This window comes from Hermetia illucens, chromosome 1 (assembly GCF_905115235.1).
Source record: "Hermetia illucens chromosome 1, iHerIll2.2.curated.20191125, whole genome shotgun sequence".
In the NCBI taxonomy this organism is placed as follows: Eukaryota; Metazoa; Arthropoda; class Insecta; order Diptera; family Stratiomyidae; genus Hermetia; species Hermetia illucens.
The window spans coordinates 89,570,412-89,583,447 of NC_051849.1; the positions used below are offsets into that span (position 1 = coordinate 89,570,412).

At 36.3% G+C, this 13,036-nt stretch overlaps 1 protein-coding gene across 2 annotated transcripts in view; it reads right to left on the bottom strand.

Annotated features, from left to right (window-relative positions):
* The window catches only part of LOC119661353 (potassium voltage-gated channel subfamily H member 2), a 766,305-nt gene that overhangs the window by 124,619 nt on the left and 628,650 nt on the right, over positions 1 to 13,036 (bottom strand). For both annotated transcript variants that reach the window (XM_038070659.1, XM_038070660.1), the window contains exons 13-14: positions 8,105 to 8,351; positions 6,213 to 6,394 (exon numbers count right to left, since the gene is read on the bottom strand). In XM_038070659.1, coding sequence (XP_037926587.1) covers positions 6,213 to 6,394; positions 8,105 to 8,351 — 429 coding nt within the window. The remainder of the gene's footprint in view (positions 1 to 6,212; positions 6,395 to 8,104; positions 8,352 to 13,036) is intronic.

Consider the following 13,036-nt stretch of genomic DNA (forward strand, 5'->3'; position numbering starts at 1 on the left):
AAATCGCTTAGTTCTGGGCAGATCACTGCCGCTGACAGTGATTATGCCTGTTTCATGGGGATCGGTCGTCAAAAATTCAGTTTTGTTTAGATTCAATCTGAGACCGTGTTGCATGAGGCGATCATTCCATTTTTGGACAAATTGCTCGAAATCATTTTTGCTATCAGGTGCTAGGAAAACATCATCTGCATAAAGCAGTGTGTAGGCCGCTGGACGTTGGATATCCCGTGTGACGGTGTCCATAACAAGAACACAGAGAAGTGGTGAGAGGGCGCTTCCTTGATGAACACCAACAGAGACACAAAGCGGATTTGATACACCCGCCATACTTCGAACTTTACTTTTCGTATCGTGGTAGAGCAATTGAACCCAGCACACGAGTTCTTCTGGCACGAAGTGTTGTCGTAAAGCATACCAGATGAGTTCGTGTGGCACATGGTCACTTTCTCTAGATCCAGAAATGCAATGTAAAGAGGGCGATGTTTCTCACGGTGTTTCTCCGTGAGTAACCACACAACGTGTATTGCGTCAGTAGTTTCGCAGTTTTTGACAAATCCGGCTTAATTCACGGTTATTTCAACGATTTCGCGAATACGGTTGTCAAGAATGCGTTCAAAAATGTTCATAGTATGGGAAAGTAACCGAATCGGATGGTAATTTAAACATTCTGCTGGGCTACCTTTCTTTTTCCATATTGGAATAGTGGTACTTTCTTGCCAATCAGATGGTGTTCCTCCTTCCTGAATAACCCGGGTAAGAATTCACTGAGCCACAGTGTTGGGTCCCAGCTCTTCGCTTTCCAGAGCTCAGATGCGATATTGTCAGGTCCTGTTGCTTTCCCCGATTTCATTCGTTTCATTGCCTAAGTAGTAAGTAAGTAAGGAGTAAATTTTTCAGTTGAAATCTGCTCGAAGTATTCTCGTCCTTTATCCGTTGCGGCTCGACGGTTGGTAAGCAAGGTACCGTTCTTATCGTTAACACAACAGAAGTGTTCGATATCCTGTGTGCGAGGTAGTAGTCAGTCAGTAGTAGTCATCTATCCATATCGACATATATATAAGGAGGCTGGCTCTCAATTGCTCAGTCATTACTAGCATAATGTGGGAAGTGAAGTAGAAAAAATAACTAACCAATAAAATATATAATTAGTTGCAGGCCTACGCAGTTAACATGTAGTTCACTTATATGAGAAATCTAATGGTATGTTGGAAAACCTACAAACCTACCAAGGCATTCCGGTCCTATCCAATGTTATCTCATAAATAAGCTGTGAAGACAATCTTTTTAAATTGTGAAGATATATATGGTAAGATATTTAATAGGGAACACATCCTGTTATAATATTTTTTTACTCTTCTTAACTAATAATATTACAAGAATGGTAATATTTTACGGATGTGGCGCCATATTCAAATATTAAGAAATTTTGATACCGAAGTAAAAGTAAAAGGTTGCAGATTAGCAGGGAATGTGGCCATCGTTTGTGTGACCAACTTTTCGTTCGAATTGCTTATGGTCAAGTGTCAGATTTGGTTGTTTTTTTGATATTTTTGACATGCACTTGTGGAATCAACTTTAAAGACTGAAAGGTTGGAGAAAGTGTGGGATTGCTCGTGGTAAACTTGCTTACTTTGATGTGGACAAAGTAATTCTGGGTTCTCAATGATTTCGACTTCGAAGAAGCGGCAGTGGTGAAATTTCCATCCGTTAGAAAAAAAACGAAAAAGAAAGGAGAATCATCAAGCAATTCTATTAATTCTTCGTTTTTATTAAGGTTTTGTGTAAAACAAAACCTTATTAAAATCGATTCAATGTCTGTCTGTCACATGCATTTTTCTCCAAAACCGCTAAACCGATCCGAACGAAATTAGGTGGACAAATGGGAGCTATGAAATCCCACGCATACAGCGAGTGGCATAAATTTAGGTGGAGTTTAAAGGGGGGCTACCCATACATGCAAAGGGGTGATTCAAAATTTTTTTCCCCGGATATAATTGCGTTAGGTAGCAAATGAAAGGTCTCAATTTGTACTTTCCGAAACTGAGATTAGTTTCGGCACAAATTTTAGAGTGCATGAGTAAGGAGTCAAAATGTACGCATTTGAAGTGAGACAGGACTCATTTTCGGAAACTACCCGACCTAAAAATCCGAAAAAAATCAGGGTGGTGCGCCTAGATGATATCTAGGCCTCAAAATATGTCCCGTTCCGATATCTGCTCAAATAAACTTACTAATAGTATATTACTACTTTTTAGAAATTTACTGAAAAACCCCCCTTAAATTCATTCTGGGACTTCCGAATTTTGTCCCAGCACAGAGGACAATATTTTGTATATACGTGCTAATTTCGTGGAAATCTGGCAGTTAACGCCAAAGTTATAGCAGTTCCAACTTAGCAATTTCGCGCGAATTTACTGCTTCCAAAGCCATGTAAATCAGATGCTGACGTCATAATTACCCCGAAAAATTGACATTCGCGTGAAATATGAAAGTCGCATTTATGAAGAATCTATTTATCTGCAGCCCTTTTTAAGGTTTTTTGTAAAACACTTATGTGAAATCTAATCTTCGAGAGATGTCCCATTCCGGTATCTGCTCAAATAAATTTACTAATAGCATATTATCAACTTTTAGGAATTGACTAAGAAACTCCCATTAAGTTCATCCTAGGTGTACTTAATTTCGCACCGGCATAGAGGACAGTCTCGTGCAAACACATGCCAAGTTCCATGAAAATAGAACTATTAGTGGCAAAGTTATAGAAGTTCAAACTTATCAATTTCGTGCTAATTAACAGCATCGTAAGCCATACAAATAAGATGCTGACGTCATAATTAACGAGAATAATTGAAATTCCATTGAAATATTAAAATTCCATTTAAGAAGAATCTAACTCTCCCTAGCCCTTTTTTTATATTTGATGTAGGTTACATTCTTGGCATTTGCTAATAATATTAAACTGAGAGTGTGAAGGGTATGAGGTTGACCATTATCAACACAGGGCCTTCCATCAAATGATTTATTTAAATCGCTTTCTAGAAAATAGAGGGCAATGGAATTTTTTGCTATATTACATATATTTTTCTTTTTCTTCAGCCTCCAGTTCATAAGCGGGGTCGGCTCGTGGTGATCGGTTTCATCATTTTATTTTCTCAAATACCTGATCAGGATGCAATCTCGAGACTTTTAAATCCCCTTCCAGCATATCAAGCCACCATTGTTTTGGCGGGCTTTTTGGTTGCTTACCATTGCTTTCGATGTTCTGACCAATACTGGTTGTTGAATTCTCGTTAGCGTGAATTACGTGACTACAACATCGAAAACGCCTCTCTTGCAATTTTTCCACGATCGGTGCAAACCCGTATCGATCGCGGATATTCTCATTTTAGATATAATCGAAACGTGACACACCACCAGTGCAATGCAACATCTTCGTTCCCATTACCGCAAAACGCCGTTCATTGTCCTTTATAGTCGACCAACAATCAGAACTATAAAGAGCGGCAGACGGACGACATTGCAGTAAATTTTAGATTTGAGACGTGCGCTGATACGTCGATCACAAAAACACCAGTTGGGGAATGTCACTTCATCCAGGTTGCATTAATGCGTGAAACAATTTCATTACGCAGTTCTCCATTGGCTGCTAGCATTGACTAGAGATATTTAAATCGCTGAGTTCTGGCAATGGCAGTAACCTGCCCTTCGAGATATTTAAATCGCTCAGTTCTGGCAATGGCAGTAACCTGCCCAGAACTGACCGATTTCAGTATCTCGGGTCAATGCTATAAGCCAATGGAGAACTACATTATGCTCCTCACATAGGGAAACATAAAACCTTTTATACCTGAAGCGTCAAGCTTCCGGTTTGCCGACTTGTTTAATACGCTATATTTGGTTCACTTTCAGTTAACGATTTGTAGCGATCGGTTGATTTTCTCTTTGTTAAATTTTTGTATGAATGTTGAATTTCTGGGAGTTTGGGGAATTTCGGCAAATGACGGATTTTATCGAACACAGGTGCCAAGCAGTTAGCCTCAGATGATTATACACGCTACTTAAATGACATGCAGTGGCTTTTATGATGTAGCATGTAGCCGTCTGTTCGACTAATAGAGGTCAACGAACGGTTATCGTGTTTCCTGTTCATACCTTGGTGGAGTATAAGTCATCCACACAACCAGACTGTGGATCCTTCCCCTCGATTGTAATACTCTGACCAAGAGGTTCCATGCCAGTGGTTCTACATTTTTTAATTTTTTTCTTTTTCGAAGGATTTGTATTAGAAGAGATGATATTCTTTTTTTGCTTTTCAGGCTTTTGGTGCAGTGCCAAAGCACCGAACACATGGCAGGGTTTGCTAGTAATATGAGAGAGACTGAAGTGTTCCAAAGGGCACTCCCATGTTTACAGTTGATGAAACACTTTAGTGGAGATGTACTTTGTTTTTTTTTTAAATTTTGAGATACACTAGCCCTCGTGGATCAGCCTTACTCGAATGGTCTTTCTGGACTTCTTCAGCAACTCCATATAAAATTATCGTGCAAGAGAGTATTTTTTCTGCTAGTCGGTGCTGGCATCAAAATGTGGTGAGGATTTGCTATTCGAGTAGATAATCTGCCGCCCTATATCTGGGTAAGCGGAACACTCATGAGATATGATTAAACGGTATCAAGCCAGTGAATTCTGACCTTCTGCACGGAGTGGTGGATACATGATTCTCTTTATTAAGATCCGCAGAGACATCCAACATGTATACTAGCTACAAACTCAGACTAACCTAATTTTAAAGTACGGTGTTTAGGTTAAGATTCAGGTGTCAGACATTGGCGAACAACTGGGGTCCTCCTCCGGAGTTATAGGGTTATATTCTTATCACAATCACTCATTGTATTTGGAGTATCCCAATTCTAGTTCTCTAAATTCATTTCTGCAATTGCGCTCTGTTTACTTCTTTTTGGAATATGCGACATCGACTGAGCTTCTTCTTTCGAGAAGTTATATTGTTAATTTAGTATTTTGTTTTCAACAAGACAGGGTTTCAATTTCATTATCATTATACCTAATGCTGTGCAACTGAAAAGTGCCCAGCAAGGAAGGAAGCATAAAGGCAGACACAAACATCCATGGGTATCCGAGACTCGAACCCGGCGCGTCAACATTGAAAGGCATGATCTTGGCCACCGCACTGGGGACGGAGCAATTATAGACAAATTATTATTTATTCTGCACTATATAGTTTATATTCTATATATTCATTCTGGTAGTAATTTTAATGATTTTCGACTTTTACGATACATAGTGATAATCGATTATCTCCCTTGAATGTATTCGCAGAACTTTCTCAAAAGATTTAGATCAATATAAATATATACAGCCGATCATGCATAGTTAAAAAAATTACTAATCTACCAGAGCGGTTTTCTATGTGTACATCTAAACATTTTGATTATATTTTTAACTTTCTACATAATTTCAGTGTGGATGTATTTAATATATATATAATATTACTGTCAGGGTTATGTGTAAAATGCAGTCGCAATTATCTAAAATTCATTACTTTACACATTACTTCTCAACAAAATTACAATGAAAACATGAATATCGAGATATTTACTCTAACCGTTTTTATACAGTAACTTTGTATCTAAGACACCATCTTTGCTTTTGCTCTAAACTCTCAGAGAAAAGTGTATGTCGAGGTGGATTATTCTATCTTATTCGCTATTGCGCTTTTAATAAGTAAAGGGTTAAGGGACGTAAACGGCAACCATCAACACTCACGAACACTTAGGAAAACACTGTTAGTAAAAATTATCTCAAAAAACCAAATGTTATCATTGAAAAAACAAAACCAAAAGTGTTAAACTTGAAATAATTAATTTAATTGTCAAACTAAATTTTGAGTTGAACTGACAACAAACATGCACTATGAGGCTATCTATTACTGTCGCAATTAAGGGAAGGGAAGATTCTTCAATTCGAATAAAAACTCTTGGATCGAATTTGGCTCTGCAGTAGTTCGCCTTCAATTGAACAAAATCGAAGTCAAAAGCTATTCAAAAGAGCACAAGTGGAGGCAATTGCAAATGTTGATTTTGACGAATGACTGAATTTCCCTTGGCTAACTTTGCATTTAATAAAACAATAACATTCTTAAAGAGTACTGTCATTTCTTTGGTTAGTTGGTTGCCAACATCCACTTTACTTACCTCATCGGTATCGCTACCGACTAACAATAAGTCAAAAGGTATCGCGGCTACCAAATCGATTAGAAACCATCCACTTAAATAGTGGACTGCTATCCGTCCAGGATGTGATACGACCTCGTCCTGGCCATTAACGAATGTTGTGCGAAAATTTATTAATATATCTATCACAAATGTTACATCCACTGAAATGGAAAAGTAAATAAAAATTGTGATGTCAGTGTTGATTTTCTTCTCTTTCGTTTCAAGACTCTGTTCTTACTTCATTTAGATTTCTCTTGGCTTTACTTTTTTGTGATCATTGCAAATTGTTTGTTGTAACAGATAGCATTAGATATATAATAACATTTAGGCAGAACGCAAAAGGCCTCCGAGCCGCACTCGCAGTGCAGCAGGGAAACCTTTGCTCGTTTTTATAGCCAGTTACATTATTGCTGAATTGAGTGTTTCATTGAAGTTATACGTATTTGTTATTAGGAAGGATGTTAATCATGAATGATGCTTGATAATCGTAAATGAAAATAATGAAGTGGGGAGTTGGATGAGATTCCCAGTTCTATGAGGAAGCACGGGATCTATCGAATCGAATCTAGACAGCGGGCTCATTGCATCTACAAAACAAACGACAAACATTGCCTATTTCTGCGGAACGAAACTTGGTAATACTTTCACAGAACTGGATCTTCAACAAATCGGCTGAGGAAAGCCATGAACAATTGGGGCTCGATATTGCCAAGTGCTGCGAGTAGTTTCCTAAGGACATTTTTAGTACTATCTTCTTTAATGTGGCCAACCTTGCAGATTATCAAAGAATGCTAATATCTTTTATTCACTTTCCACAAACTCCTCCCTTGAGGCTACTTTCAGCTTTAAAAATGGAATTCAAGTTGGAATACGCGAATGTAGTGGTGAGATTTCTCAAATTTGAATCAATTCAAGGCTAAAAGTAAATATGTTAAAAGATTGTCCCGTGCTTCAAGTTCATATTTCACTAGGAGTAGAAGAGGATCTTCTGCATTGCTTCATGTGGGAAAAATAGGCCGAAAGAAGTTAGCACTGCAGGAAGTAATCTGCAAGGAAATGTACATGAAACAGTTCTCCTTTTATCAGCCAGGGTGCTTATTCTTTCGAATTATTTTATTGTTAATGAAGTGCGACTATCAAGAATTGGTTTGAATAGAGGCTGTATCAGCTGGTCACTAATCGATTCACCAGTCGATTTACCCTTTTTTGCTATAATAATCTTATATCTTATTTGAATGCCATGAAAAAATAGATTTGAATTTAAGGCTTGATCAGAAATAATGAAAATCTGAAATTAACCTATAACCAAGTCTACGAAAATATACGAATACTCAAATAAATTAGACTAAATAAAACACTACAAACTTTTCAAAATCTATCCAGCATCTTCAATGAACCTATGCTTACTTGTCATTGATTACATCTACTTCATCAAAGAAAAAGCGCTGAATATTGTGATAAGAAATCATCCTGGCAGATAGTGGACAATGTTTCTATGAAATCATAAAGGATAGGGTGGAATCGACCACTTCAATCGACTTGGCATGTGTGGGCCATTTGTCACTCATTTACGGAACAAAGTAAGAAAAATACTTTAAGCCTGATACGAAAGTCTACGTACGTAGGTATCAATGCATGTGTCATCTACATTACTATATATCAATGAGCATAGGTAAATAACGTATACGTTCAACATATTACTGTTCGATTAGGTACTTAATAAAAAAGGAATACCAACTTTGAAACATAAGTTTTAATTTGAAATCAACCAAAATTAGTGATTTTCATTAAATTTGCATTTTTAAACTTTCATTCAAATGTCTATTCGAATTTGATACTTCGGTAGTTGTGCTGTTCAAAGGGGTACTTACCAATTAAATCAATTATCACAATTGGATCGCTATTTAAATACTTATTGTTACGCCGCTGATTATAATCAGGCTCGCCGAGTAAAAAAGCCGCTACATATGGTGTAAAAATTGCTGTATACATAACTAAAATTAATATTATCCAATCCCACACCGCTTTGAATGGTGAATAATGGAGTATTGTCCATTTATGAACGCTAGGACTTTGCATTTTATATTCAGGCAGGACATCAGCACCCAACGATAATACCTGGAATTAAGAAGAATAATCTTTAGATTATGCCGTTAAATATTGAAATTTTAATAAAGACAACGTAAGACTATTCATTATCATTAGAGGCAACTGCCGACAGTAATCAAGTAAAATAATAGACTCCAAGTCCCTGATAGGTGGGATAATCGAAATCATTTGATTTGTACGTAAAAGTCAAGAATGTTTACCATGTGTAGGTAGTATGGCAGTATGGTCCAAGATAAATAGCATCTATTGTTCATGGATTTTCGACGGTTGTTTGTTGTTACAATTGACATTGCCTATGTCTATGCCCCAATTACATTCAGAAGTTCAAATTTGGAAAAATCAATGATAGAAGTCGAAATACATATAAATGTCCTTTTACTTGTAGAAGACAATTTTTTCCTGGCCATGTATGGTAAAGCAAATGAACTAAGTTAGATAAAGTTTTCCTGAGAATTATATGCAGCTTTATGGCTACTTGCTCTCGTCAGCGCTTTTCCAAAAAGGGTTTTGTCAGTCAGTTCAGTGTAGGTTTTGAGAGGATTTTGGTACATGTCGGAAATGAGATTGATTTGGTTTGGTTGTGTTTCCGCAATAATTGATTCTTTCCATTACTTTGGCTTTGTATTGGTAAACAATATCTTAGATGACTATCGATATATATTGTATAAACTCCATAAACAATTTGGGTAATTGCATTGTTATTATCTGATGGCTTGCTGGTCCTTCACCGCTTAATATGTAGTGCACTTGTGTTGCCAATAAAATAGATAAAGAACAAGTCGGAAACCGAAAGATCAGCACTTCACGTATGTAAACATATATGAGTGCTCGTTGGTTCAATTTAGGGTCTATGTATTAAATGATTGTTCACTTTAATGTAATGCTCACATTCTATATACATATGATACCGTAGTGTGCAATAAATTTACGTAAAATGTACAGTTTTTTTCTACTATTAGTTTTTTAATAGTAGTGGGATTTTCACCAAACATTCCAGTATCACGATCTATATTGACTCTATATTATAGCATCCTATAATACGCTATTAGTGAGTCCATTTGAGCAGTTATCGTTACGTTTTTTTTCAAATTTTTCGGTTTATTCGTTTTTGAGAATGACCTCATTTAAGCAACTCTTTCCATCCTCACGCCATTCTTCCAAATAAGAACTGACCTCTGAACTAAAACTTGTTTCAGAAAGTACTAATTGAGACCATAGCCCTTAAGACTATGTTTAGGGCAAAAAAAATTAACGCCCTCCTTTTACTCAACATAGAACAATCTCATAAACACATACAACTCCACTACAACTCCAATTATCCTATCCCATTCCAGTGTAATGAATTTAATTTCGCAAAACAGTCAATTTAATATAATACTCATATTCTATGATCTTTTGGAATATGGTGAATTCACATAAAATAGGCTGCTTAGGCTTAACATAGCTTTGTGAATAATAGTACGATTGCCTTTAAGTTGAGTATGGTTCCCTACACTGTGTTCTATGTTTCTACGAAATTGTATAATGCCTGAATGAATTTAAGAGGGCCTTTCAAGTGAAATTGTAAAATTTACTAATCCACCATTATTCCCTTTATTTTTTATCTTAGACATATAGAGATATTTTTTTTGATTTTTCCGTTGAGAATTAATTCTGTCATACCACTTGCTCGTACTCTACTCCGGGACCACGCCTTAAACTCAGTGCAATATCATGCTTTTCACCGTATGCGTACGATTTCATAGTTTGAAAATATCCATCGATTAAATAAATGTAAATAGTATATTGTTTCCGAGAACAGTGCGTGTGACAGACAAACCCACAAACAGTACCTTAACTTCAGTAAAGCTTCATTTTTACGTGAAACCTCAAAAGGCTGAATAAATAAACTTAGAAGTCCTTTGTGGTCCCCTATATTAGCACTAACTTTTGCCAATAGTACTTAACTTCAGTGACCGAACGATCACCGATTCTCTCTTGTAGTCAACTATTTAATAAAAGTATTTATTAATATTATGTTATATTTATTACAATATGCATTGTGGTATTATATCGTATGTTACACAAATAGTAAACCTAATGATGATGTTTGACATTGCGTAACGAAGGAGCTTTACTTGAACGGATTGCTAGATTGGTTGTCTAATACATCAGCAAGAAAGAATATTATGCTTATATATATCCTGTTTAGTATGTCAGATTATTTACTTTGATGTGATCAACATTGTATGATATTTTAGCGTCCAATAACTTTTCATGAAAAACAGTTAACATTTCTAGAAATCATTTTGTGATCTCCACTAGCTCGCATAATTTTTTAATTTTTGCCTTTTTTTTAAATTTTTTCCGAATGTTTTTTTTATTTTTGAAATATATATAAAATCTTCTATTGCCTGTAAGTATCAATAAAAAATCCAAAAGAGTTGCCTTTAAATTTACTAAATTTTTTTTAATTATTTGCAAATGTGCATATTTGGGTGACTATTTGTCGGGATCGGTTTGGAATTGAGGTAGTAGTCGTCGAAATATGCATATTTGAAAATTAATAAAAAGAATTTTAATAAAGTTAAATGAAACTCTTTTGGATTTTTTATTTATATCAATACAACTTTACTCAAACGCTCTAAATATAAGTTTTGTTAAGAATCTGTAGGTGTTATGAGACCCATGGTAGCCGTTAATGATAAAGATTCCGGTCATTTCTGCAATTTTACTGCGCCGCACTGTTTGTTTGGAAACAGTCAAGGTGCTAGCCGCTGAAGGAGCGTGTAAGATTTGTATAACATATCCTTCTAGTTAAAAATTCCATCTCAGATATAAAAGGGACTGCTAGTATCTCCAATGAGCGGCATAAACTATATGAACAAGTGAGTGTTGGCCATTGAGAAAAATAACCCGCTGCTTCGTGCTGGTTGTCGACTAAAATCACGCGGCAGACATTCAAGGGCCAGATGAAGCAAGAGTATTATATTATTGGTGCTGCTAAAAATAAAGTCTTGTTCTGGTGCTCCAAGAAAATATGCCACGCGTCAATCATCACCAGAATTTGCGAAGATCAAGTGCAATAGAACCCCGTGGGTAGCAAATCAAATGAAAGTTGCGACCAACCACACACAACATTTCATTGTTGTAAGAAGTAAGATTCCGCGAGAAGCAAGTTCGCTTAAGATTTCACACGACACCACCATTAAAAATTGGAAACTTCTTCAGCGATGATGAATGACGTCCACGCTAACTTCGTCAATCATCTGATAAACTTCTAAGCATTGAATAAGAAATCACTTCACGATAAATTGCGTATTGTACCCTTGAAAGGGCAGTAATAAATTTGCATTCTTCAAGTTTGTTTTTTTTTAAATGAACTGACACACTAGGTGCGTATCTGTGAAATAGATGCAATAATTAAGTTGAGTTTTAAATTAAAGGAAAATAATTATGCCAAAGTGAAATAATCCATTTCGGTCCTCGTATGTTTCAATGGTCAACACAAAGATCTCAAACTTTTACATTCCCTCAAACTCCAGTATCTTCTAATGGCTTGCTATTTTATTTTATTATATTTCCATATTTTTTAGGAAACATTTGGTGAACATCAACTGTCCTGGTACCAAATCCTAGCTTATCATGGAGATCGCTTGGAGGTCTCTTTTGACGAAAAATTGCAGACGCAGAGGGATGGAATGAATTCCTCCCACCTTCAAATGGGATGAACTGTGCCTGCTGGTTTTCGATGTTGCAGGTTGGATAGGGGTAAACTTCGAAAGGAGTTCCGGATTGGTATGATAACACAACGATCGATCTGGCGGCCAGAAATTACAAACAATTTACGCATTTTCTCATGGAAAGTGTGCCTGTGGTAATCTGGTCTCACGTGACGGATATGGACAATAAGTCGTTTCAGTACACTCAGAAAAAAAAACAAGCATCAACTGTTTGACCATACAGAGCGTATTCCTTGCTTTTGAATTGAAGAAAGCAATACGCATCAACAATGCCCTTGACAACCACCAGGAAGGCATTACCATTGGTACGTCCATAAAGATATAATGAGAAAGTGGATGCCATAATGACCGCGGCTATGAGCTAACTAGCCAAAGGAAGAATTCAATATACGGGACAATGAAGCAATCTCAACAAAAAAACAAGTCGGAATACCGGAAGCTCGCACTTCAGGTATAAAGGTTTTGTGTTCATCTTATGTAAGAAATTTCAACGCACATTTCTCTATCCGTATATAGCTACAAATCCAACATAATCCTTTATATTTTTCCAAACTACGAGACATACGTACACATTACGCTCACCCTAAACAAACAAACTGTCTATTTCCGAATACTGTACACATATATGCACGTATATAAATTGATCGTACCCATATTTCCGATTTACTTCTTATATCTATCTGAATTAGGTACTACCCGCAAAGTTCATTAGCACGCATATGCTATATACCTACATACACACATGTCTGGTTGGAGTAATTGATATTCACATACAAATGATTAAAAAACTAAAACAAAATAATTCTTTACGACCCCATCCATAACAACTCATTTCGTTGTGGTATTGACGAAATGATATGTGATGATGACGTCATGCGGATTGTAGAGTGCACGAAATTCACAAAACATGGTAAAGTTTTACCCCCTATAACTTTGTTAGTAATACTTGGATTTTCTTCAAACTTGACCAAA